Genomic DNA, 27422 nt, shown 5'->3' with positions numbered 1-27422 from the left:
TGGACCAAAGTTTGGTCAAAAAGTTGTGTGGGTCATTCAAGTGACACGAGAGGTGATGCAGGTTCTTACTATGGAAATGGCATTGTGCTTAAAGAAAAGCAACAGGGCTGCCAATAACTTACTAACAGTCATTGACATGTAGGCCACTCAGTAAGGTTGCTGGGACCATTTTTCTACAGCAGGTGCTGGGGCCTCTGTCAGTGGAGGAAAAAACTGGAGCATGACCCATTCTGACTGGCAGCTGGGCTACATAGCAAGACTTTCTCAAAACACACACACACACACACACAAACCACCACCACCAACAACAACAACAACAAGATATGATAAAAGGAACTGAGGTTGCTAACCAGCTGATTTTAAAATAAGATTTTTCTGGATTAATTGGACCCAATGTTATCACAAGGTTCCTTAGAAGTGAAAGGGACATAAAAAGGGAAAGAAAAGGGGGTCGGGGGAATGTAGTTGTGGAGATGGGAAGGAATGGAGGGTAGGGGAAAAACAAAGGAGGAGACAACAATGCTTGATAAGAAATGTACTCATTACCTTGCTCATGTAATTGTAACCCCTCTGTACAGTATTTTCACAATAAAAAAAATTTAAAAAAAGAAAAAGTCAAAAGTAAAAAAAAATAAAATTAAAAGGGAAAGAAAAGCAGATGTTTCTGGCTTTTAAGGTGGAAGAAGGAGCTATAAATCAAGGACTGTGGGTGGCCTCTGGGAGCTGCAAAAGCAAGGAAATGGGTTCTCCCCTGGAACCTCCAGAAAAGAACATAGTCCAATCAACACCTTGATTTTACTCTAGGGTATCTCATTTCAGTCTCTTGATCTCTAGAAATGTAAGAAAATACATCTGTGCTATTTTCAGCCACTATGTTGTGGCAATCAGAGTAAACAAATGCAATATTGAGTTCAATCCACATCCTGGATATCATCTAGATATAAGGAATATACTGAAACTTTTGTGGTCAGTCACAGAAATAAAAAAACACAGAGTGAAATGCAGAAAACATTTATTTTTTCGTAATTACATGGCCCAGACAGCTTCACTCAAAGTCACCAGAAACTCAACTCACAAAACATGTTTGCTTTTTCCACATAGGGTAAATGAAATAGATTATTATATTAGCAGCCCTGATTGTAAAGTGCTGCAGTGTTTTCTCTTTCCAGTATTGTTCTCATTCTCTTAATCTACCATTCTTGAAACCAGACAGCTTCACTCAAAGTCATCAGCAACTCAACTCATAAAACACATTTGCTTTTTCTATGTGGGGTAAGCGAAACAGGTTATATGCACTAGCAGCCCTGACTGAAAAGTGCTACAACTTATTCTCTTTCCACTCATTCTTGAACTTTACTTTTCTTCTGTTTTGTTCTACATGTTAAAGATATGTAAAGTTAACACCTAAGGTACACTTAAAGGGCTTCAGACTGGTTAGCCCTCAATCAAGAATAACCATCAATAATAATATGAACCCAAAAACGTACTTAAAATTCTACTCTTAACAGAAACAGATTTTTTTCTAAAAATTTCTGGTTAGTAAAAATTTCAGCTTGTAAAAATGTACTCTAAAACAGGTTTAAGGATTTTTCTTTTTTCTCGGCAATATAATCCTTGCTCAGCTTTTTCATCACATCCCCATGGAAGTAATGGGGCATCTCATGCATCACCTTTCTGTAATTCTGCTTCACATACATGGCAAATGGTCTCACATAGGGCTGAATGGGGGTTCCATCTTTCCGCAGTAATGGAAGCATGACAAGAGTGCCTTTGCATCCGGTGCAGAGAAAACGTTTGGTGTTCAATGATTTGGTGTAGCGGCCAACTCTAATAAGGAAAAAAGATAATCACACAACAAAGGAATGAGTCACTAAGCCTCACTATCATCTCCAACATGACAGCCTTGGGCGAAAGCAATTTTTCTGAGTGTGGTATCCCTAGTAGCCACTGGAGTCAAAAATCACTTGGATGTCAGAGTGAAAAATAATTGGAAAAAGTCTTAGGAGCAGGAGATTAGGAGGAACGAGGTTTAAGACCCTCATCTCAGTCAAAGAAACTGTCAAATCACCTACATGGAAAGCCATATATAGAAGGATCACAGCCCCAGGCAAAAACATGAGACCCCACCCGGAAAATAACAAAAGCAAAAAAGTGCTGGGATCATAGCTCAAGTGGTAAAACATCATCTACCTAGCAGGCTGGAGGCCTTGAATTGAAACCCCACTACTACAAAAAAAAAAAAAAGAGAAAGGTCTTACCTGGCACTGCACTGAATACATTCATAATAAATTTTGTAGTTAATCCTATAGTTGTGGCACCGGGTGATCATGGGCAGCTCTGGGTGTATCTCATTGCATTTTTTAGCATAAAATTTCCATGAATCACCATGAGAATCTTGGACACCATCAATCAGCCAGGAAGCTACATGGCATATTTCATGTATTAAGGTATCCCGGATTCGAACTTGGAAGAGAAATGAAAAAAACCACCATGAGCATTAAAACCAATGATCTTCTAGCCTGCTACCCAACAATCCCTTAATTTTCACCTCCATATGACAAAAAGGTATTGTGTGTGTGTGTGTGTGTGTGTGCGTGCGCGTGTGCAAGTTTGTGTGTAAAGGCAGTACTGAATGTAACCTTCCCAGGATTCTGAAAGTGAAACTTCCATCTACATCGAACTAATTTTGTTAACAGTAGAAGCTTAGGTAAACTGGTCTTTTGAGGAGCTCCCATGTGCTCATTTTTTAATAGGGCACTGCTAAAAGTATTTGTGGCAAGAGTTGGTTTCTTACCTCCAGACAGAAGGGGAGGGGGACAATTGCTAAAGTACAGCTATGGTGATCTGGTCAGGAAAGAGGCTCAGAGGTCAGATGTGGATCAAAGTTCAGCAAAATAAAATTTTAATGACTGATTTGATTTATAAAGAAAAATCATCCAAAACTGGGTGAGGGTAACATATGACTATAACTCAAGTGGATTTAGAAAGAAAAGTCATTCAAAACTGGGTGAGGGTAGCATATGACTATAATTCAAGCTACTTGGGAGCTGAAGCCAGATAATCACTTGAGCTCTAAAGCTTAAAACTATCCTGTACAACATAGCAAGACCCCATCTCAAAAAAAAAGTTTCCACTGGCACTGGTGGCTCATGCTTGTAATCCTAGCTACTCAGAAAGGTGCAGAGAAAAGCACAGGTCAAGTGGTAGAGCATTTTGTTCAGTAAGCTTGAGGCCTTGAGTTCAACTTCTAGTACTCAAACAAAAAAGAAAAAAGTAATAAAGCTGCCATGCTTATTACCTGCAGAGTCACAGACTTTCAAAGAAATATGAATCCTGGCATAGCGCTCCTTCTTCAGGTTCTGAATCTCATTTGCAATACACAAGCCAGCAGTGTGCAGCATCTTTTTATTCCAAATGATTTCTATTTTCTTTGGAAGCTGAGAATGAAAAGAAATGAGAAAATTCTAAGCAGACCAGAAACTAGTAACGAGATTTTTTTTGTTTTTTTTTTTTTGGTTGTGGGGCTTGAACTCTGGACCTGAGTGATGTCCCTCAGCTCTTCAGCTCAAGGTGAGCACTCTACCACTTGAGCTACAGCACCACTTCCGGTTTTCTGGTGGTTTATTGGAGATAAGAGTTTCATGGACTTTCCTGCCCAGGCTGGCTTTGAAGCACGATCCTCAAATCTCAGCCTCCTGAGTCGCTAGGATTACAGGCGTGAGCCACCAGCACCCGGCTCAAGAGTTTTTCTTTAATGAAAAGTAAGACACTTTATTCTCTAGGTTCTTGGCTCAGAATAAGTTGGGGAGAAATCTATCCAAAAGGCACACAAATCTAAACATTCCAGGCAGAATGAAAGCCAAGCTGAAATTCAGGTAAGGACAATGCATAGGAAATGAGACAGGGGGTGCTGGGAAGGTGGCTCAGTGGTAGAGCGCTTGCCTTGAATGCATGAGGCCCTGGGTTCGATTCCTCAGCACCACATAAGCAAAAAGAAAAGAAAAAAAAAAAGAGAGGAAATGAGACAGGGCACGGTGGCTCCAGCCTGTCATCCTAGCTACTCAGGAAGTTTGGAAGGATTATGGTCTAACAGGTATAAAGCAAAAGGTATAAAGGACAAGACACTTTCTAAACAATAACTAAAGCAAAAAGGGCTGGGACTATGGCTGAAGTGGTAGAGCAATTGCCCAGCAAGCATGAAGTCCTGAGTTCAATTCCCAGTAAAATAAATAAATATCTCTCCCAAGCTGATTCCCAAAGTCACCTATTACCTGGTCCTTTACTACCTAAAACTAATAGAGCTTACTATGCCCTAGGACTGATGGAAGGCCTCACACTTCTGAAGTAGTAAGAACAATTGGCTCTTTATAGCCATGGATTCCAAATCATGGATTTAACTGCCTGCAGACAAAAAAATATTTTAAAAAGAAACAGTATCTGTTCTACATGTATCAATTTTCCCCTTACCATTATTCTCCAAGCAATAAAGTATGATTATTTGTGTACTGTTCTCATTGTATTCCCATTGTGTGTAATGTACAAATATTTAAAGTATATATGTAGATATGTAAGTTATAAGCAAATACTGTGTCATTTTTGTAAGAAATTTGAGCATGTGGATTCTCTTATTTGATAGGACTACTAGGACCAGTCCCCTAAAGATATAAAGGGACAACTATTTTGCTATTTGCTTCATTTTAGAGATGACAAAACAGGCAAACTGAGGTTAGAGACTTGCCCAAGTTCACACAGTTCTTTCTGATGATCCTTCAATTTGAACCCTCTCTTCCAGGTAGTGAAACCTCAAGACTTCTCCCTTGTCACTATTGTTCCTGCTACTTCAAAAACCAGAAATCTCACTTCCTCCAGGCCAACCTTACTTTCTGAATACTAAGGCTTTCGGTCATTCTTCCCCTGGTTGCCCACTGTAACAACCATCTTTCTCATATAGCTAAACTCCAATACAGTTTCCATTTCATATGCCCATCTCATCTTGCTATCAAAACTGACACTTCTCCAGGACATGACATGTATATGGTTTACACAGCATACAGCACTCAAGAGTGATAGCATATAGGAGGTATTCAAAAAATGCTTATTCACTGGTTCTACCTTGTCATCAAAGATGGTAGTATTAGCCAGTTCATAGATTCTCTGAGTCAGTTCATTTTTATTGTGCTTGAAATTCCTTCCCGAATATTGTTTTAACTTTTCAATTTCATGAAAGAAGCATCCAGGTATTTCGCATGTAGATTTCCTGCAAAGGTGAATTCAACTGAGTTTTACATAGCTAGAGAAATAAATAGAAGGATTTTATGCATAAAAGTCAGACCAAGAGAGACCGAAAACCTGCTACTACTTCTTCCTTCCAGCTCCTTAGATAAGGGTGTTTCCCAAGCTTCCAATGGTTGCCTTTTCTCAGAGGTATGAAGCCTAGTTTCAGCCTCAACAAGACTGAGCCCCTTGCCCACAGCTGTAGTCTCAAGCCATCCTGATATCTAACCTCTAAATTTGCAATTAATTGCCCAATGCAAATTTCCAACTGTCTCACACAACCTCCAGCACAATATGCTCAATTATCAAACTTCTATTGTAATTGGTTGAAAACCTCAGAGGCATTTTTAATTCACTTTGATCTTTACTCCATGTTCAGCTGGGCACAGAGACAAACTAATATTTACTTCCTATCCTATCTTTAAGCTAGCTTCTCCTTCCCAAGCTCAAGTTCAAGTTCCTTTTCTCCCTGTTATGCTCTGATACAACATATTCTCTAACTATGCTTACTGCCAGGCTCTTTTTCTTTTTTTTTAGTAGGCTTTTTTTATTGTGAAAATACTGTACAGAGGGGTTATAATTACATGAGCAAGGTAATGAATACATTTTTTTATCAAGCATTGTTACCTCCTCCTTTGTTTTTCCCCTACCAGGCTCTTTTTCTTCTAATCTAACTCTAACACTCCTCCAGATTTGCCTTTCTAGGTCACATTCCAATTAACATACCCATTTGATTTTCCATGACCACTTGGGCTGACATCCAAGGTCCAGGTATACCTGGTCCTAGCTTCTTATTTCTAGCTACCATTTTCACTGTGACCAAAGTGGACAACTCCAACATCCCTTGGACGCAAATTGTGATTTCTCACAAGTTCTGATTTCCCACACTCATGTAAGCACAACTTCTTTTCCCACAGCCTAGCTCCATTTCTATTGAGAACAACAATCTGCATGGATTTTGTTGGTGGTGGTGGTCATGGAGCCTGAACTCTGGGCCTGGGCGCTGTCCCTCAGCTCTTCAGCTCAAGGATCTACCATTTGAGCCACAGTGCCACTCCTGGCTTTTTCTGCTTATGTGGTGCCAGGGCCTCTTGCGTGCAAGGCAAGCACTCTACCACTAAGCCACCTTCCCAGCCGTTCCCCCCCACACACGCCCCACCCCTGCCCCCTGCATGGATTTTTATCATTTGCAAAGAACTCCTTTGCATCCACATTTGTATTTATTGGTTGTGAGGAAAAAGGAAAAGTACGAGACAAGGCAAAGATTCTTCAGCTCAAAGTCTGACATGGATCACAGTAGGCAATTATTTAATTTTGAAAGCAAATTTGCATCAGAAAAGGGGGCCCAGGAAAACCTGAAGCATCTCAGGATTCAGCAAATAACATAATTCTAGTGTGTACTCAAAACTGGCTTTGAAAAATAAATTTCATCCTCAAGGCCTAAGTAGTTCACTGTAGGCTTATCATCCCCACATCACAGGAACAAATAAGACTCTACCCCGGATACAACAGATCCTACAACCAGCAAGCAGACTGCATAGGAATAATACTAAATAAAACAGGAAGCCAAACACAAAGGAACAGGAAAGAGTCCAAATAGGCTTCTCCTTTCTTTTGTCATAGTCTCTACCAAAGCAACCTGGATATGATCCAAGATATCCATCCCTATAGGCAAAGTGATTTAATGTGCACCTAGGAATCCAGAGAAGATACTTAAAATTGCTGAGGCCCCAATGCCTACCATGCTACATTTTCCCTTGGCCTTCTTAAGATATATCTTTATGCAAAAACAAGAGTTAATAGTTATATACAGGATGAGAGTGAACTTTAGTGGTAGTGTCTGCCACACATGTATTAGGCCCTGGGTTCCATCATTAGAACTACAAAACAAAACACTGCAAAACAAAAAATGATCATAAATATACAACATAAAAGTCTTCATATTGCTTCTCTTGTATGGTAATTCAGATGTAAGTATGAATTAATCCTAAATAGAAGTAAAGACAAAGAGAGAATTCTGCTATTTAGAAAATTTCATAAGGGAAAAGTAAAAAGTTCCTGGAATCTAAGTGAAAAAAAGAATGTCTGGGGCTGGGAAGGTGGCTCAGTGGTAGAGCGCTTGCCTTGCATGCCTGAGGCCCTGGGTTCGATTCCTCAGCACCACATAAAAAAAAAAGCCGGAAGTGGCGCTGTGGCTCAAGTCATAGAGCGTTAGCCTTGAGCTGAAGAGCTGAGGGACAGCGCCCAGGCCCAGAGTTCAGGCCCCACGACCGGACCCAAAAAAAAAAAAAAAAAAAAAAAAAAGAAACAGAAGTAGATCCATTGTCTAGCAAGCCAGAGGCCCTTGGGGTCAATCCTTAGCACCAAAAATGAAAGTTGGTAGGAGGACTAAACCCAATTAATTTCACTATGTGATATTTGATCTTTGATATTTCACAGGAGACTGACGACATAGCTCAGTGGTGGAGTGCTTGGAAGAATGCAGAAGACCTGAGTTCCATCTCCAAAATTGCAAACAGCAAAACAAAATAAAGAAACACAAAACAAACATAAAAATATACATAGCAGTGAGTGACTGGGTTTGTAGAAAGCACTTGGAAAACCTGGAAGACATCCTTGACATCCCTTGCTCCAATTCCAGCAGGTGAAAAGAACAGGTCAGCCCTACTTTCTGGACACCTCCATTGCATTTGTCTTGATATAGGGCAAACTTGTGACCACCCGATTGTTCTTAGCTGAAAGAAGTCTCTCATTTGGCTACACACAAATCTATGAGCTGAATTTACAGACAAAGGAATCCTCAGAGGTCAGAGCTGTTGTGAGGGCAGAAAGGGCCTACTCTGCCAAGTAGCTGCAGGGATCTTGGCAGAATAGCCACACCCAGTCTACCACTAGGCTGCTGTACAAAAGAGGAAGGAGGGAAACTGGCAGGTGGCCTGTGGGCCCTGACATGTCTCTCCCCACTCAAATTTTAGAAACCAAGCCCTGTTTCCCCAATGACACTCCTTTATCCTCTTGAAGATGCTTCCTGTACCAGTGGACTGCTGAACAGAGAACAAGGGTGCAAATAATGCTTGTGTGATTATGAATGAACAGTACATACTCAGTGCCACATTTTGCAGTGTTATCATTGCTGGGTATCTTCATTAAAATCTTAGGTATTTGTCCTCTGTCAACTGAAAGGATAATAAGAAAATTAGTACCATCAATCAAAGTTTGTACCATCAATCAAAGAGAAAAGTAAGCCCAGGAGAAGCCCACAGGACATCCATCCATCAAGAGACTTATGTATAAAAGTTGCATATTGCTGCATATTGCCTTCTGGTTGACTTTGTCAATGGAATCACTGAAAACACCAGTACAGTGAGCTGGGTAAGCTCTGTCACAAGAACTGATGATTATGTCCTTAGAGGCTAGGTTATATGGGTCACTGAGGCACACAGGGGCATAAGGAGTAGGATGATATAACTCATACCCTAGACAGTACCTTTACTTCTACCTTCATCTCCACTCACATTGCCACTAATTACCAGAGGATAAGAACCAAGAATAACTGTCCCTCTTTTCTTTACTTAAGGAATGCATTGGACGCTATTACATGCAAATCACCTATCAAGAACCTAAGAGAGACTTTAGTCTCACTTAAGATGAAGATTCCTCCTGTGAAGAAACTACTGGGAGAATAGACTCAGGATCATTATTCAACACTGAAGAGATTCTAAAAGATTGAGAACCCAGGAGGGAGGACCAGTTGTAATGTATGGCTTCATAGAGAATCTGCCAATATCATGAAGTCTTACAAAAAATGGGATAAAGTTCAAAAATAGATGGAAGGAAGGAAGGAAGGAAGGAAAGGAGGGAGGGAAGAAGGGAAGGAAGGAAGGAGGGAAAGGGGAAGGGAAGAAGAGGGAAGAGAAGGAGAGGGGAGGGAAGTAGAAAAGGTGGAAAGGAGAATGGAAGAAAGGAACAAAGGAAGAAAGGAAGGGAGAAAGGAAGGAGAAAAGGAGAGAGAGCAGAAGGAAACAAAAAATAGAACTCTCAGGGAAAAAAAAGATCAAGAGAGGGGCTGGGAAGGTGGCTCAGTGGTAGAGCCCTTGCCTTGCATGCCTGAGGCCCTGGGTTTGATTCCCCAGCACCACATAAGCAAAAAAGAAAAAAGCTGGAAGTGGCGCTATGGCTCAAGTGGTAGAGTGCTTGCCTTGAGCTGAAGAGCTGAGGAACAGCGCCCAGGCCCAGAGTTCAGGCCCCATGACCGGACCCCCCCCAAAAAAAGATCAAGAGACAAAGCACTACGGGGAGGTGTAGGAAAAAAATAATAAAATACTGAAGCATGAATACATGTAGAAATATTGTAATGGTGTGCATGTATAATAAAATAGAATGAAACTTGTTAAATTTGTTTTAGGAAAGGAAGAAAAAAGATAAAGGAGTGTGGTAGATGAGACTGATGGGGAACACATTGTATACTAAAAATGTAAAATATTTAAAAAGGGAAACACACAGTTGCTCCCATATTTCTAGAAGGATCCTTTCCACTAGGGTGGCCAAATCTAATTGTTCTTACCAGCTTGCTCTAATAGTTCAGTTTATAGGCAGGACAGGCAGCCTGGAGCTTTACCACAGGCACACCAAGCAAATAAATCACAGCAGATACACTTGGCCAAATGGCTACAGACCTTGGGAAAAATATACGTGGCTTACAGGTATCACACATATTTCATTTTCCTTCCTTTTCCTTGGTCACTCTACTTCACACATAGAAACTTCATCAGCTAACAACTTTTCACCAGTTATATCTAACCAAGCCTCAGATTTTGGCCAAGATTTTCACCAAGATCCTGCTTCTCAATGTTATTATCAGGTGAATTGTACTGTGAGACAGCAAATCCATCCACCTCACTTTTATTTGAGAAAACCTGACTGACAATTCTATTAGCTCAGGAGTATACAAACTGTTATGGTCATTGTCACTAACTTGGAGGCTCCACAGTTGCTGCTGTGGTAATAAATGAATCTGCAGATCCACATTGTGCACATGGAAAGAAAAAAATGGTAGCACTGGTTACCAGGAGATTATAAACCCCACCTTTGTCTACTGGGATTCAAAACTGCTAGTGACTAAGCCTTCAGAGCTCACCTACTACTCTAAGAAAGAAGTATACTTGCCTTCAGTGCTTATAGTGCATATCATATATTTGGTCATTTGGAAATTTTCTTCATCACATTCTGAGTCGATCTTCATATTCCTAAGCAATAGAACACGAAAAGAAAAGAAAAGAAATAGAAATCTAAATACCTATTCTCTTCATAGCATCTTCTAGAATAATTAACTTCTTGCCAGTATTTGGTCTTTTCCCCACAGTAATTCAGTTTCCTTCTTGTAACTATTCAGACTTTCCATTACTCCTGATTTTCCATCTTTCTATGCATTTTTTCCTTTTTTTGCCAGTCCTGGGGCTTGAACTGAGGACACTGTCCCTGCTTCTTTTGGCCAAGGCTAGCACTCTACAACTTGAATCACAGTGCCATTTCTGGCTTTTCCTGTTTATGTGGTACTAAGGAATCGAACTCAGGGCTTCATGCATGTTAGGCAAGCACTCTACCACTAAGCCACATTCCCAGGCCCTATCTTTCCCTTTTTGCACATACTTTCTAAAGGAGATATCTGTTCTGTGTTAAGTATAAACTGGGCACTCTCTCAGCAGTACTGGGGAAAAAAACAGGTCAAGGAAAAGTCTACAAATAGACATGCAGTTGTATGACAAAGATAGAAAGCAACAGTTGAGGGAGTATACCTTACAGCACATAGATTTTCTCAGCACCACTCTGCAGTCAAAAGCCCACTTTGATAGCAGGGTTTCACATGTAGCACACAAATTTCTCTGCCATTGCTCAGTTATAGAAAATAAGCTCTGTTTCCCCAATGACATTCCTATCCTCCTGAAGATGCCACCTGTGGCCAGTGGACTGCTGATTAGAGAACAAGTATGTAACCAATGCCCATGTGATTAGGAATGAACAGTACATACTCAGTGTCAATTTTTTCAACTTCATCATTGTCGGATTTCTTCATTAAAGGCATAGGTTTCTGTCCTTCACCAGCTGAAAGGATCATAAGAAAATTAGTACCATCAATTAACTAAGAGAAAGGGGAACACCCAGTCAAGCACAAGACCCATCTATCTATCAACAAAACTATGTATTAAAGTTTTTTGATGACTCTGTCTAGAGGATCACTGAGACACCAGTGCAGTAAGCCAGGCAGCTGTCACGGAAAAAGAACTATGTCTTTAGAGGCTATATGGGTCAAGGAATCACACAGAGGCATAAGGAGTGGAGTGACATAATGCATACCTTCAGCAACACCTTCATTCAATCTGCAAGCCTGACCTTTTTGCCTTCATCTCTACCCACATTGCTAGTGATACTACCAGAGGCTTAGAAACTAAGCATTATTGTCACTCATTCCTTTACTTAAGGAATTTATTAAACATATGACACATGCCAATCATGAAGCTAGACTCTGAGAAAGGCTTTGACCTTGATTAGATGAAGAAGATCATCCTTGTGAAGGAGCTACTTAGAATAGGCTTAGAATGATGATTCAATACTATGATCATGATCAGAGCATCTGAAAAGACTTCACAAGGTTCAGAGCCCAGGAGCAAGTTGTCACTCTATGGCTTCATAAAGGAACACACACACACACACACACACACACACACACACACACACACACACACACACACACACACACACACACACACACACACACACACACACACACACACACACACACACACACACACACACACACACACACACACACACACACACACACACACACACACAGCAGGTAGATTAAGGGAAAATGAGAAGGCGGGAATAAGAGAGGTAAAACAGAAGGGAAAAAGTGAATAAGGGCATATACTCAGAACAAAAGATGCAGGAAGAAATCCCTCCAGAGAAGAAAAACAGCAAAAACTTAGAAATGAACTGTAAGAAAGACAATGTATGGTATGCGTCCCACATTTCTACGGACACTTTCTACTGGAATGAACTCACCCAACTTCTGCTAGGAGGTTGCTGCAATGGTTCAGGAGCCTGCAGAATATGCAGTCAGACCCCAAGTACATCAAGCAAGAAAGGTACAGCAGATACACTTGGGCCGATGGCCATATTCTCAGGGATAGACTTACTTCATTCAGCAGGAGTCACACTTATATCTTTGAGGGGGGTTTTTCCTTCCTTTTCCTTGTGCTCCTCAACACAATTTCTAGGTTATCCTTAGGATCATTTGGTGATTGACCAAGATTTTAACCAAGATCCTGTTTCTCAATGTTTTTTTTTTTTTTGGTCAGTTGTGGGGCTTGAACTCTAAGCATGAACGCTGTCCCTCAGCTCTTCAGCTCAAGGTAAGCGCTCTACCACTTGAGCTCCAATGCCACATCCAGTTTTCTGGTGGTTTATTGAAGATAAGAGTTTCAAGGACTTTCCTGCCGGGGCTGGCTTTGAACCGCGATCCTCAGATCTCAGCCTCCTCAGTAGCTAGGATTACAGGCGTGAGCCACCAGCCCAGCTTCTCAATGTTATTATCAGATGAATTATACTGGAAGACAACAAATCCATCCTCCTTGCTTTTATTTTAGGCAACTTGGCCCTGATCATGGAAATTCCCTTCCATTAGCTCAGGAATATACAAATTGTTATGGTCATCAGTAACCAGATTGGAGTCATCAGACTGGAAACTCCTGGTGGGGGTGGGGGGGAGGATGGGAAGGGATGGGAAGGGGAAACAAAGGAGGAAGCTACAATGCTTGATAAGAAATGTACTCATTATCTTGCCCGTGTAATTGTAACCCCTCTGTACAGTATTTTCACAATTAAAAAAAAGTATATTCCCTGTACCTCTTCCTCACACATGTCACATTACTGAGGACAAATTCAACAAGCTGGACAATGTGATATTAAAAGTCACAGTTAAAGCTGGGCGCTGGTGGCTCACGGCTGTAATCCTAGCTACTCAGGAGGCTGAGATCTGAGGATTGCGGTTCAAAGCCAGCCCAGGCAGGAAAGTCCATGAGACTCTTATCTCCAATAAACCCACTCAAAAACGGAAGTGGCGCTGTGGCTCAAAGGGTAGAGCACTCACCTTGAGCTGAAGAGCACAAGGACAGCGCCCAAGCCCAGAGTTCAAGCCCCACGACCAACCAAAAAAAAAGTCACAGTTAAGAATCTTGCTTACTTCATGCTGTTTTCCCGTTTGTCTTCTTTATTACTATTATTTTACTGAAAGCAGTGACATGTAAAAGAACAATCAAAGATCAGTGGCAAGTCACATTCTCTAAATAGCATGATATACTTGTTCAATGTTTCTCAAGTAGGAGTCTGTATACTTGGGTATATTCACTATTCCATAGCAAAATAAGAAAAAGTGGAGTTTCTTTTGCATCAAGTTAAAGTTCTATAATTTAGAAAAGACTGTTACATATTTTGTCATTATATGTTAGCTAAATTTCTGGTATTCCCTAGCTTATACAGCTATGGAAGTAATAGCTGATATCTGAAAAGGATACTCTATAGATTGGGAGAAGATCTCTTCCAGTTATATATCCAACAGTGGCCAAATATCCAGAATATACAAAGAGCTCTATAATTAACCCTCTTTCAAAATCAACAGCCCAACTAATTAATGGGCAAATGAGCTAAATAGAAAAGAAGCAAGAATAGACAATAAACATATGAGGAAATGCTCTACATCCCTGGCCATAAAGAAAATGTAAATACAGGGGCTGGGAAGGTGGCTCAGTGGTAGAGTGCTTGCCTTGAATGCATGAGGCTCTGGGTTTGATTCCCCAGCCCCACATAAGCAAAAAGAAAAAAAGCCGGAAGTGGTGCTGTGGCTCAAGTGGTAGAGTGCTAGCCTTGAGCTGAAGAGCTGAGGGACAGTGCCCAGGCCCAGAGTTCAGGCCCTACGAATGGACCCCGCCCCCCCAAAAGAAAGAAAATGTAAATACAAATAATATTGAATTGGGTGCAGGTGGCTCAAGCCTATAACCTTAGCTACTCAGAAGGCTAGGGTCTGAGGATGGCAGTTCAAAGCCAGCTTGGACAGAAAAATCTGTGAGCCTGATATCTCCAATTAACTACCAAAAAATTCAGAAATAAGCTGGGCACCGGTGGCTCACACCTGTAATCCTAGCTACTCAGGAGGCTGAGATCTGAGTGTCGTGGTTCAAAGCCCGCCAGGGCAGGAAAAGTCCATGTGACTCTTATCTCCAATAAACCACTAGAAAACCAGAAGTGGCGCTGTGGCTCAAGCAGTAGAGCACTCGCCTTGAGCTGAAGAGCTGAGGGACAGCGCCCAAGCCCAGAGTTCAAGCCCCATGACCGACAAAAAAAAAAAAAATCAGAAATAACACTGTAGCTGAAGTACCATGGTAGAGCACTAGCCTTGAGTGAAATAGGTCAGGGACAGTGACCAAACCCTAAGTTCAAGCCTGGTCAGCATCAAGAATAAGAACAATAAGAAATCATGGTGGAGATAGACAGGGGGAAACCCTATTACATTATTGTTGGAAATGTAAACTGCTATAACCACTACAGAATGTGGCATAGAGTTTGCTCAAAAACCAAACACAAAACTACTCTATGATCCAGCAATACCATGCTTGGGCATCTACTTAGAGCATTACAAATCAGGATATGATAAAGAAACTTGTACATCCATGTTCTTTGCTGCATTATTCACAATAGCCAAGTTATGGAAACAGCCCAAATGCCCTACAATAGATATGTGGATCAAGAAAATGTAGTATATGTATACACAGTGGAATTTTATTATTCTATTAGAAAGAATTATGTCATTTGTAAGGAAATGGATGGACCTAGAAAAATTATGCTAAGTGAAGTAATTCAGGCTCAGAGAGATAAATGGCACATATTTTGTCTCATATGTAGAAGCTAGATCTAAAATACAAACATACCTGATAACATATACAGGGTTTTATACATATATACAAACAAGTATGTTTGGGGAGGAGTGAGATACAAATAGAGGGAAGGATGAGCAAATGCAGTCATTATATTCAATACATATTTCATAAAAATTAAACTATATAACTTGTAGGTAGGTATGGGAAGGGGAAAAAGAGAATGATGAAAAGGATGACATTGATCAAGATGCATTGTATTCATAACCTGACTTACAGACTTATAACTTCTTTTCACAAGAACTTTTTTTTTTGTCAGTTGTGGGGCCTGAACTCTGGGCCAGGGCACTGTCTCTCAACTCTTCAGCTCAACGTTAACATTCTACCACTTGAGCTACAGTGCCACTTCCGGCCTTTTCTGCTTATGTGATGCTGTGGAATCGAACCCAGGGCCTTATGCATGCAAGACAAGCACTCTACCACTGAGACACCTTCCCAGTCCCTTCCCAAGTACTTAATAATAAAAATGTTTTTAAAAAATAGATGGTAGCTGGGCACTAGTGGTACATGCCTACTCAGGAGACTGAGATCTGAGAACTGCAGTTCAAAGCCAGCCAAGGAAGAAAAGTCCATGAGATTCTTATCTCCAATAAACTACTCAGAAAAAGCAAGAAGTGGTAGAGTTCTAGCCTTGAGCAAAAGAAGCTCAGAGACAGTGCCCAGGCCCTGAGTTCAAGCCTCAGGACCAGCAAAAATAGATAGATAGATAGATAGATAGATAGATAGATAGATAGATAGATAGATAGATAGATAGATAGATAGATAGATAGATAGATAGATATAGATAGATAGATAGATAGATAGATAGATAGATAGATAGATAGATAGAACCTGGCACAGTTGAAAACATAGCTCACAAGTCTCTGGTAAGGTAGAAGAAGGTGGGGCCCAGGCCTGACCCCTTTCTCATATGATCCCCACAGGTAAAGGGTAAAAAAGAAACTGAGAGTACAAAAGAACAGCTCCCATGTTCTCAGTCTCAGCTCTTCACTTCTCCATTCTGCTTTTAGGGTGGAGCCTTAGATAGGTAGGAAGTCTTCAGTGGGGGACACACTAGTTCTAAGGCAGCATAAACAATTGCTGTTGTGGTAGCAAATGGATCTGGGGTGCTTGGAACCCAGCCACATCCATCTCCAGTACATATGGAAAAAGAAATGGTGCCATTGACTACTAAGGGATTATAAACTCAAAGTTCAGTCTTGTGGATCATGAAAACTGCTGTGCCAGGCTGGGTAGGTGGCTCAGTGGTAGCGTGCTTGCCTCGCATGCATGAGGCCCTGGGTTTGATTCCTCAGCACCACATAAGCAGAAAAAGCCAGAAGTGGTGTTGTGGCTCTAGTGGTAGAGTACTAGCCTTGAGCTGAAGAGCTGAGGGACAGCGCCCAGGCCCAGAGTTCAGGCCCGACAAACAACAACAACAACAACAACAACAACAAAAACTTCAGAGCTCATCTATTACTCAAAGGTAGAAGTATACTTGCCTTCTCTGCTTTGCTTGTTTATCTTAGTTTTCTTTGACTTTTGGAAGAGTTCATCATCAGATTCAACAATGGTATGCCTGATCAATGAGATGAGAGAGAGAGAGAGAGAGAGAGAGAGAGAGAGAGAGAGAGAGATCTGAATACAACATTTTTCTCTTTATGGCAATTCCCACCTTTCCTAGAATGAACAAGATAAGAAGACCCCTTGCAATATTATCTTTTCTCTACAGTAACTTGATTTTTTTATTTAAAACTATTCAGACTTTCCATTACATCTGATTTTCCATCTTTCTATGCATCTTTTCCCTTTTCATACATCCTTTCAGATGGAAATATGTGTTCTGTGTGAAGTAAAAACTAGGCATTCTCTCAGTTACTATTCTAACAGTACTGAAGAAAATCATGGCAGAGAAATGTCTATTTCATTTTACTTCTTATCATTAGCTTAGCGATGTTGTTGTCTGACAAGGATGCAGAGTGACAGTTGAGACAGTCTACCTTAGAGCACAGAAAGTTCTCCTTAGTACCATTTTGCAGTCAGAAACCAGTACCCCACTCTGATGGCAGGGCGTAACACATAGTATACAAACTGCTCTAACTGAAGTCACACCCAGAAACGTCCCTGCATCATCCAGAGTAAAATGACCAAGTACCTCTTTAGCATATCCCTGGCCCTATAATTGAAGCAGGTTGAACTTCACTACCTTCTTATATTTTCCAAGTAGTATATGACAACTATGACATACATTTTTCTTGTTGTTGGTTTTTTGGGCAGTATTAGCATTTGAAATTGGGGCCTCAAACAATTGGCTGGCCTCAATATATCCTCTGCATTTTATCCTTGTCAGTATCTAGGACTACAGGTATTAAGTCAACAGTGCCCAACTCATAGTCCCATTCTACCCACTCTTTTTCACTCACTTCTGTTCCTCAAATCACTTTCAGATATTCACATAGCTCTTTTATGAAAATCCAATTAGTTATTAAGGATTGTCTATTAATCATGTACATGTATTTGTACAAATATGCATGATATACATGTATATACAAATACACAGACATCCATCATCCCCAAACCTTTTTATTTTGTGCTTGCCTGGCATGCATGAGGCCCTGGGTTCAATTCCTCAGCACCACATAAACAGAAAATGCTGGAAGTGGCACTGTGGCTCAAGTGGTAGAGTGCAAGCTTTGAGCTGAAGAGCTCAGGGATAGTGCCCAGGCCCAGAGTTCAAGCCCCATGACTGACCAATAAATAAATAAATAAATAAATAAATAAATAAATAAATAAATAAATAAATAAATCTAGCTGGGTGCCAGTGGCTCATGTCTGAAATCCTAGCTACTAAGAAGGCTGAGACCTGAGGATCATGGTTCAAAAGCCAACCTGGGAAGGAAAGTCCGTGAGACTCTTATCAGTAAATCACCAGAAAACCAGAAGTGGCACTGTGGCTCAAGTGGTAGAGTGTTCACCTTGAGCTGAAGACCTGAGGAACAGTACCCAGGACCAGAGTTCAAGCACCACAACTGACAAAAATAAATAAACAAGCAAATCTAGAAGGCTCAAGTTTTAGACCATCTAACCTGCCTAAAAAGCTCAAGGCCCTGAGCTCAAATGCCACTACAACCAAGAAACACTAAAAACAATGCAAATATTTTACATCCTAGTAATGATGCCAACTACATTATTGCACATTTGTCCAAATTTATAACATTGTATACCTGCAAAGGGTGAGTTTTTCTATATGGAAATTGTTCCTCAGATAATTTTAATTTAAATACAGTAAAACAATTTCCAGTTGGGTACCAATGGCTCAAATCTGTAATACAAGCTACTCAGGAGACTAAGATCTGAGGATTGTAGTCTGAAGTAAACTCAGGCAGGAAAAAGTCACAATTAACCACCAAAAAGCCTGAAGGAGAGCTGTGGTTCAGTTGGTAGAGCACTTGAGCTAAAAAAAAGCTCAGGGACTGTGCCCAGGGCCTGAGTTCAAGTTTCAGATCCATCACCCAAACAAATGCCAATTCATGGATTTATACAATGCCTTATTTGGTTCTAGAATTTCAGGTGACTACAAATACTCACTTTAAATGTCTTTGCACATACTTGTACCAGACTGGGTGGGGGCAGGAAGGGGGGGTAAAAAAACATGGTAGAAAATGTTTACTATTCACAAAGCCCTGGATTCTATTCCAGCACCAGGGAAAAAAACAATTTTAAATAAAGCTCCACAGATACAGAGTTAGCCAAAAACAAAAAACAAAACAAAATTTTTCCATTTCAAAACATGAATGATCATGAAAGAGAAAAGGAATAGCCAATTCATATTTCCATATTAATTAAGGACTGAGATGTGGAAAGCAAAGTTGCCTATCATGAGATTTCAAATTTATTTCAGTAATTGTTTCAGTATCCCTATTGTTTATCACCTGGACAACAACCCTTCATCTCACTTTGGCCAGAGTAGATAATTCATTAAAAGGAATAGTATCCTGGCATCATGGGGTAGCCCTATAAATAATCACACTTTGAGTTAGATGCAGAAGGATCACAAGTTCAAAGCCAGCCTAGTCTACATAAGAAGACTTTGTATCAAAACAATAGCAATAGGAATAGTACTAGGGAAGGATGGAAACTGATAACAGTCACAGCACAGAGACAGACAGAAAGAGAGATACTGAGCTAAACAGAGCTTGATTTGATGCAGGATAAGCCATTTCAACTTGGCATCAATATAAGCAAAGCACTGCAAGTGGCATGCAGACCACATCAGGCAAGCTGTCCACTTTTTTTCCCTGGGTTGAAGACAAAAGACATAACACACACAAAAAATATATCATGAAGAAGAAACTGACAAAACAGATAATGAGCCAGGAATAAGGAATATAGTATTTTGAACTGATATTGGAGTAATCAACCACTAGGCACCTCATTGTGCTCACAAAAGAAATGTAAGTCTTCTTACCAAGAACATCAGGCTGCTACCTTTAAAACAAAGATTCTTTTACTTACCCAACTGGTGCTTGTTTTGGGACCACAGCTAAATTAGAGGGAAAATACAGCATTAGAAAGCATCATAAATATAATAAAATCTCCCAAAATCACATCTCCTTGGACTGAATGAGGGTATACCTCACTATGCTTAAAATCTTGGTTCTAGCTGGGTGCTGGTGACTCAAGCCTGTAATTCTAGCTACTCAGGATGATTGTGATTCAAAGCCAGCCCAGGCAGGAAAGTCTGTGAGACTCTTATCACCAATTAACCACCAGAAAACTGAAGCGGCACTGTGGCTCCAGTGGTAGAGTGTTCACCTTGAGCTGAAGAGCCCAAGGACAGCAACCGCAGCCCAGAGTTCAAGCCCCACGACCACCACCACCAACAACAAAAAACCTTGGGTTCTAAATGCAGCCATGGTACTTGGTAGAAACTATGCTGAAAATGAACCGTACAATATGTGAGTGGGGACAGGAGGAAAAGGAGAAAACAAAAGAAGGGGTGATATTGTCCAATAAGAAACTGTACTCATTACCTGTCATAAAACGGTAACCCTTGTGTACAACACCTTTATAATAACAAGAAAAAATTAAAAAGAAAAAACCTTGGGGTCTATTCCCCACAATGGGAAAAAAAAGGATTTATATCTCCCAGAAAGGATACATAAGAAAAATAACAAAAGAAACCCAAAAAAAGGAAGAAAGGAGGAAGGGAGGGAGGGAGGGAGGGAGGGAGGAAGGGAGAGAAGGCGGGAAGGAGGAAAGGAAGGAAGGAAGGAAGGAAGGAAGGAAGGAAGGAAGGAAGGAAGGAAGGAAGGAAGGAAGGAAGGAAGGAAGGAAGAAAGGAAGGAAGGAAGGAAGGAAGAAAGGAAGGAAGCTAGAGGACAGTGGATAACCCTAGTTACCCAGAAGGTTGAAAACACAGGAAGAAGGTGAGAAGCCAATTAGAAGGAATACTTGAGACTCTTGTTGCCAAATAACCACCAAAAAGCTAGAACTAGAGGTGTGGCAGCAACTATAAGAAAAACCTGAGTTCGGGGGTGGGAAGGTGGCTCAGCGGTAGAGTGCTTGCCTTGCATGCATGAGGCCCTGTGTTCGATTCCTCAGCACCACATAAGCAAAAAGAAAAAAGTCAGAAGTGGCACTGTGGCTCAAGTGGTAGAGCGCTAGCCTTGAGCTGAAGAGCTGAGGGACAGCGCCCAGGCCCAGAGGTCAGGCCCCACAACCGTATCCAAAAAAAAGAAAAGAAAAACCTGAATTCAACACCAATGCTGGTACAGAAAAATAACTGGAATGAATGAAAATATACACATAGACACACACACATACACACATACATACATACATATATACATACATACATACATACATACATACATACATACATACGTACGTAATTTTAGGAAAAGCACAGATTATAGGGAAATAAACTTCACCAATCTAGAGACCATTGTAAGAGGTAAACCTAGGATTACCTTATAGAAAGCATACCAAATCTCACTTCAGACATCTACAAAGAAATGTCAATATGAGCCTTGTGGTTTGAAGAGGACTCTACTTACAGGTTTCAAAGTCATCACTGCTGCTTGAATCCATTGTAAAAAGATGCCTAAAAAAATAACATAGCCTGTTTTAAATGAGTGCTACCAATATTATAAGCAACCAACTTTTAAAAATTTCAATAAATGCTCAAGATAACCACAGTTTCTGAAATGCAAAAAACTGCAGCAAATTATTCTGAACTATTATCTCTAAAGAATGAAAATGGATGCCAGGCGCTGGTGGCTCATGCCTATAATACTAGCTATTGAGGCTGAGATCTGAGGATCGAGGTTCAAAGCCAGCCCTCACAGGAAAGTCCATGAGACCCATATCTCCAATAAACAACCAGAAAACCAGAAGTGGCGCTGTGATTCAAATGGTAGAGTACTTGCCTTGAGTTGAAGAGCTGAGGGACAGTGCCCAGGCCCAGAATTCAAGCCCCACAACTGACCCTCCCCCCCCAAAAAAAAAGAAAGAAAGAAAGAAAAGAAAAAGAAAAAGAAAAGAAAATGGGTGACCATGTAAAAGTAGACTTTTACTTTTTGTTTTGTTTTGTTTTACAGTACTGGGGATTGAGCCCAGGACCTCATGCTTGATAGCAAAGTGCTTTACCACTTAAGCAGTACCAGACCTTGAGCTCTTTATTTTCTCCCAAGCCAGCCAAACTGAGACTCTCCTTTCTCTACCTCTTCACATGCTGAGATTATAGGCATGCACCACCATACCCAAATGACTCAACATTTGAGCATCTACTATATGGTAGGTACTATGGCTACAAATAAAGAATGCAATTTCCAAGGATCTCATAGCCTTGTAGCAAGGAGGAAAATGAATGCTTTTTATGAGCTTAATCCAAAATGACTGGAATCAGTTACATTTATTTTTGTCACATTGGGAATGGAATCCAGGGCCTTGCTCATCCTACCCAAGGGTATTAGCATATCCCTAGCCCTGACAAATTTAATTTTTAGCAAGCACCCCCAGGAAATTGATATAGGGGTCTACAATATCACACCTTCAGAAACTCTAGTTGAGTTATTTGAATCTTCTTTAACTTAAGACTGGGAACTTTAAATAAAACAGACATGATGGAATAGTGCTTGCCTAGCATTCACTTTTCTGTCCACAGCACTAGAAAACAAAACAAGACAAAATGACAAAATAACAAGAAAACCCCATGTGAACAAACACCAATTCAAGTATATTCCTTATCCTATAAAATAATTCATATATATATATATACATATTACTCATAAATAAAAGTAAAAAGAAAGAAAATTGAGCTTCTTTATTGCTATTTTCAGGGGAAAATTACTTTAATGGATTCTAGGTAATTATTAATATGTCTTTCACCTAAATGATTGGTTGTTTCCAATATCAACTTTATACAGCTAAGAAAATAAGGGAATTGGCCAGGCACTGGTGGCTCATGCCTGTGATCCTAACTACTTAGGAGGCTGAGATCTGAGGATCATGGTTCAAAGCCAGACTGGGCAGCAAAGTCTGTGAGATTCCTATCTCCAAGTAACTACCAGAAAACCAGAAATAGAGCTGTGACTCAAAGTGGTAGAATACTAGTCTTGAGCACAAAAGCTCAAGGACATCACCCAGGCCTTGAGTTCAAACCCAACAACAGACAAAAAAGAAAAAGAAAGAAAAGAAAAGAAGGGAATTGAACTGGACGTTGTGGCCCTTTCCTTTATTTCCAGATACTGGGAGGCAGAAGAAGGAGGATCTCAACTACAAGGCCAGCCCAGGCAAAAGTAACAGCGAGATATTGTCTCAAAAAAAAAAAAAATACACTGATTGTTGAAGTAAACCTCATTGTACAACTAAAGTTATTTTTTTAAATATATAACTGGGTGCTAAAGGCTCACACCTGCAAACCTACCTACTTAGGATGCCAAAAACCAGAGAGCAAAAGTTCTCATCCAGGCAGAGGAAGAGAAATCTAAGAGAATCTATTCTCCAATAACTAAGCAAAATGCTGGAGTAGAGGTTAGGCATATAAGAGTACCAGCCTTGAGCATGTAAGTCTAGTTAGAACACAAGGTCCTGTGTTCAAGACCTAGTACCAGAAAATTTTTTTAATACAAAAAAAATCAAAGAGGGCTGGGAAGGTGGCTCAGTGGTAGAGCGCTTGCCTTGCATGCCTGAGGCCCTGGGTTTGATTCCTCAGCACCCCATAAGCAAAAAGAGAAAAGCTGGAAGTGGCGCTGTGGCTCAAATGGTAGAGTGCTAGCCTTGAGCTGAAGAGCTGAGGGACAGCACCCAGGCCCAGAGTTCTGTGTGTGTGTGTGTGTGTGTGTGTGTGTGTGTGTGTGTGTGTGTGTGTGTGTGTGTGTGTGTGTGTGTGTGTGTGTGTGTGTGTGTGTGTGTGTGTGTGTGTGTGTGTGTGTGTGAAATGGCATTGATTTCAATATATAGGATGGGAAAAGGGGAGAGGACTACAAGTAACTCATTTAACCAAAACATTTGAGCTTTTAAATTTTACAGGAGATGGGGGACATAGCTCAGTGGAAGAGTACTTGCCAGCATGCAAAAGAACTTAGGTCCCATCTCTGAATTGCAAACAGAAAATAAAATAACACAAAACTAAACAAACACATAGTTAAACACAGAGGTAAGAGTGACTAGGTTCATAGAAAGCACTGGAAAACATCCTCCCTCTCTCTCTCCAATTCCAGCAGATGAAAAGAACATGTCACTTCTGCCTTCTGGATACTCCCACAGCATTTGTGTTGGTGTAGGGCAATTTTGTTGCCACCAGGCTGTACCCAGCTGAAAGAAGTCTCTCCTTTGGCTACACACCAGTATATGAACTGAGTTTAAAAACAAAAGAGGGGCTGGGAAGGTGGCTTAGTGATAGACTGCTTGCCTTGCATGCATAAGGCCCTGGGTTTGATTCCTCAGCACCACATAAGCAGAAAAAAGGCAGAAGTGGCGCTGTGGCTCAAGTGGTAGAGCAGTAGCCTTGAGCTGAAGAGCTGAGGGATAGTGCCCAGGTCCATAGTTCAGGCCCTACGAAAAGAAAGAAAGAAAAAGAAAGAAAGAAAGAAAGAAAGAAAAAGAAAGAAAGAAAGAAAGAAAGAAAGAAAGAAAGAAAGAAAGAAAGAAAGAAAGAAAGAAAGAAAGAAAGAAAGAAAGAAAGAAAGAAAGAAAGAAACCCCAGGGGTAAAAGCTGCCCCTGGGAAGAAAGGTCCACTCTGCCAAGTAACTACAGGGATCTCTTGGCAGAGCACCAGGCCCAGGCCACCACTGGTCTCCTAAAAATAAAGAGGGATATGTAAACTGGCAGGTGTCCTTTGCATACTCTGTTCACTCAAATGTAAGAAATCCAGTTTTGTATCTACAACTAAATCCTTTATCCCCTTAAAGCTACTTTCAGTAGCCAGTAGAACAGGCAGCAAGTGTACCAATCAACACCCAAGTGATTGAATGTAAAAAATACATACCCAGTCTCCCATTTCCCACCAGGTTTCCTCTTTGAAGGCTTGCGTTTTTGTCTTCTGCCCCCTGAAAGAATAATATCTGATTTATATCCTGAAAATTGGCATTATCGAGCAACTAGGAGAAAAGTAATACTAAGAGAAGCCACAGTCAAGTACAGTAAAATAGATGAGCAACATCTATCAGTAAAACTATGTATCAAGGTTGCCTTCTGAGTGACTTTATCTAGGGGATTATTGAGACATCAGTGCAGTGAACTGGGAAATACCATCACAGAAACTGAGGAGGCTAGGTTATGTGGGCCATTGAGGCACATAGGGGCATAAGGAGTGAAATGATATAACTCATACTAGCAGCAGCACCCTTCACTCAATCTGTAAAAACAACCTTAATCTCCACTCACACTGTTAGTAACTCTACCAGGAGCTTAGGAGCTAAGAAGTTCAATCATTCATTCCTTAAGGAATTTATTGAACATGACTAACAAGCCAATCATGAAGCTACAGCCTGTGATAATTCCTCCTGTGAAAAAGCTACTGGAAGAATTGACTCAGGATCAACACTGTGATCTGAAAAGATGTCATGAGTTTGGAAACCTTTTATAGTCAGAGGAACTAACAGTACAACAAGATCTTATGAAAATGTAATAAAATTCAAGTTCTAGTGCAGAAGAAAAGGAAGGAAGGAAGAAGGGAGATTGGAGGAAAGGGATGGATAGAGAGACAAGGATATGGAGGAGAAAAAGGAACAGGGGGAGGAAAAGGGAAAATTGAGGGGAGGGAAAAAAGGAGGGGAAATGAAAGGACAGGAAGGAACAGAAGAGACAAGGAGGAGAAGGGAGAGAAGAGGGGAGAAAAGGGAGGACAGAGGGAAGGGAAGGGCCGAGAGAAGGGAGAGGGGAGGGAAAAGAGGAGGGGAGGAGGGAGGAGAGGGGAGTGCGGAAGGCAGGAGAAAAGATGAAAAAGCAGAATGGAATTTCTTGAAGACAAAAGTTACAAGGAAAAAATACTCCAGTGAGTGGAATACTCAGAAAGAGGAGTATAAGAACAACAATACCTTGGGTACACCTCTCATATTTGGAGTGGCCAAAATTAATTGCTTCTAGGAGGCTGGGACTTGCAGAATGGGCAGCCAGACCACAATTATATCAAACAAATAAAGCACATTAGACACACTTGGACAGAGAGCCCCATCCCCTGGGACACAGACTTGGCATACCTGACTTTACAGGTGGCACACATAAATGTTTGGTCTTTTCCTTCCTTTTCTTTGGTTGCTCCACTTCACACACAGGAATTTCTTTAGATGAAGCCTTTTCACCTGTAAATTCTAGGTTAGCCTCAGGATCATTTGATCATTTTCACCAAGATCCTGCTTCTTAATGATATTATAAGGTGAACTGAGCTGGGAGACAGAAAATCTATCCTCATTTTTATTTGAAAAAACTTGGCCCTGATCATGGAAATGCCCTCCTGTTTAGCTCAGAAGACAATTTTTATTGTCTTCCTCAGGCATTGTTGGAAGCTCCTAGGTGACTGGCTGTATAACTATGCTCCCTTTACTCGTTGTATACTAAACATCACATTATTAAGCACAAATTAAACAAACTGGACATTGTGAACCTAAACATAACAATTTAGAGTCTTGGTTACTTTATGTTGTTTTCTGTTTGTCTTTTTTTTCACTTTACTGGGAGCAGTGACAGATGAAAGAGCAATCAAAGAACAGTGGCAAAACACTTATCCTAAACAGAATAATATACTTGCTCAATGTTTCTCAGACAAGAGATTTTACATATGGATATATTCAATACTCCAAAGCAAAATAAGAGAAAGTGGGAGTTTTTAAAAATTTTTTTGTCGGTCATGGTGCTTGAACTCAGGTTAGGTGCTGTCCCTCAGCTCTTCAGCTCAAGGTGAGCACTCTACCACTCGAGGCATGGAGCCACTTCCAGTTTTCTAGTGGTTTACTGGAGATAAGAGTCTCACAGGAGTTTCCTTCTTGGAAAAAAAATTGTCTCATGGACTTTTCTGCCCAGGCTGGCTTTGAACTGAGATCGTCAGCTCTCAGCCTCCTGAGTAGATAGGATTACAGGCATGAGCCAACGGCGCCAGGCTAGGAGTTTTTTACATCAAGCTAAATTTCTGTAATTGAGTAGGAGTTTCTTTTCCTAGAAGTTCTATAAAATGTCTATATAACTCTATAATTTCTATATAATTCTAAAATTTCTATATAATTTCTATAAAACTGAGAATATAACTGATTTTATATGATTGTGATTAGCTAACCTTTTGGTATTCTTTAGCTTTTGTAACTATGCAGGTATTAGATAGTAGTTGGCACTGTTGAAACCACATAGTTCACAAGTTTCTAGTAAGGTGGAAAGAAGGCAGGGCTTGGGTCCTATTCCTTTCCTGTGCAAGTGATTCCCATATGTAAAGAAAAGGTGAAAGAGAAGCTAAGAGTACAGGACAGCAGCCCTGGATTCTCAGCCTCAGTGCTTCTGTTTTGGAGTGAAAGCATAAGCAGGTAAAAGTCTAAGGGGGAAACTTTAGGCCTAAGGCAACATAAACAGTTGCTGCTGTGGCAGGAAATGGATGTGTAGGTAGAAAGAAGACAACCACTTTTGCATCTAGCCCATAGAAAGAGAAATGGTGACACTAGCTACTAAAGGATTGTGATCTCAAA

At 40.6% G+C, this 27422-nt stretch overlaps 1 protein-coding gene across 1 annotated transcript; it reads right to left on the bottom strand.

The window, feature by feature from the left end:
- Positions 1 to 995: 995 nt before the first annotated feature.
- Positions 996 to 26048, bottom strand: Gcna (germ cell nuclear acidic peptidase). The gene is made up of 12 exons (XM_070040325.1): positions 25953 to 26048; positions 24740 to 24800; positions 21305 to 21351; positions 19761 to 19788; positions 16748 to 16824; positions 11304 to 11376; positions 10441 to 10520; positions 8378 to 8450; positions 5113 to 5257; positions 3299 to 3437; positions 2259 to 2463; positions 996 to 1827 (listed from the first exon to the last, which is right to left on the bottom strand). Exons 3-12 carry the CDS (start codon positions 21336 to 21338, stop codon positions 1569 to 1571), a joined length of 1113 nt encoding a protein of 370 aa, XP_069896426.1. The 5' UTR covers positions 21339 to 21351; positions 24740 to 24800; positions 25953 to 26048; the 3' UTR covers positions 996 to 1568.
- Positions 26049 to 27422: the final 1374 nt, after the last annotated feature.

Source organism: Dipodomys merriami, unplaced genomic scaffold, assembly GCF_024711535.1.
Source record: "Dipodomys merriami isolate MVZ:Mamm:240054 unplaced genomic scaffold, mDipMer1.0.p SCAF_3, whole genome shotgun sequence".
Taxonomy (NCBI): Eukaryota; Metazoa; Chordata; class Mammalia; order Rodentia; family Heteromyidae; genus Dipodomys; species Dipodomys merriami.
Note: the sequence above shows the minus strand (reverse complement) of the source record. Positions and strands in the feature narration are given on the sequence as shown.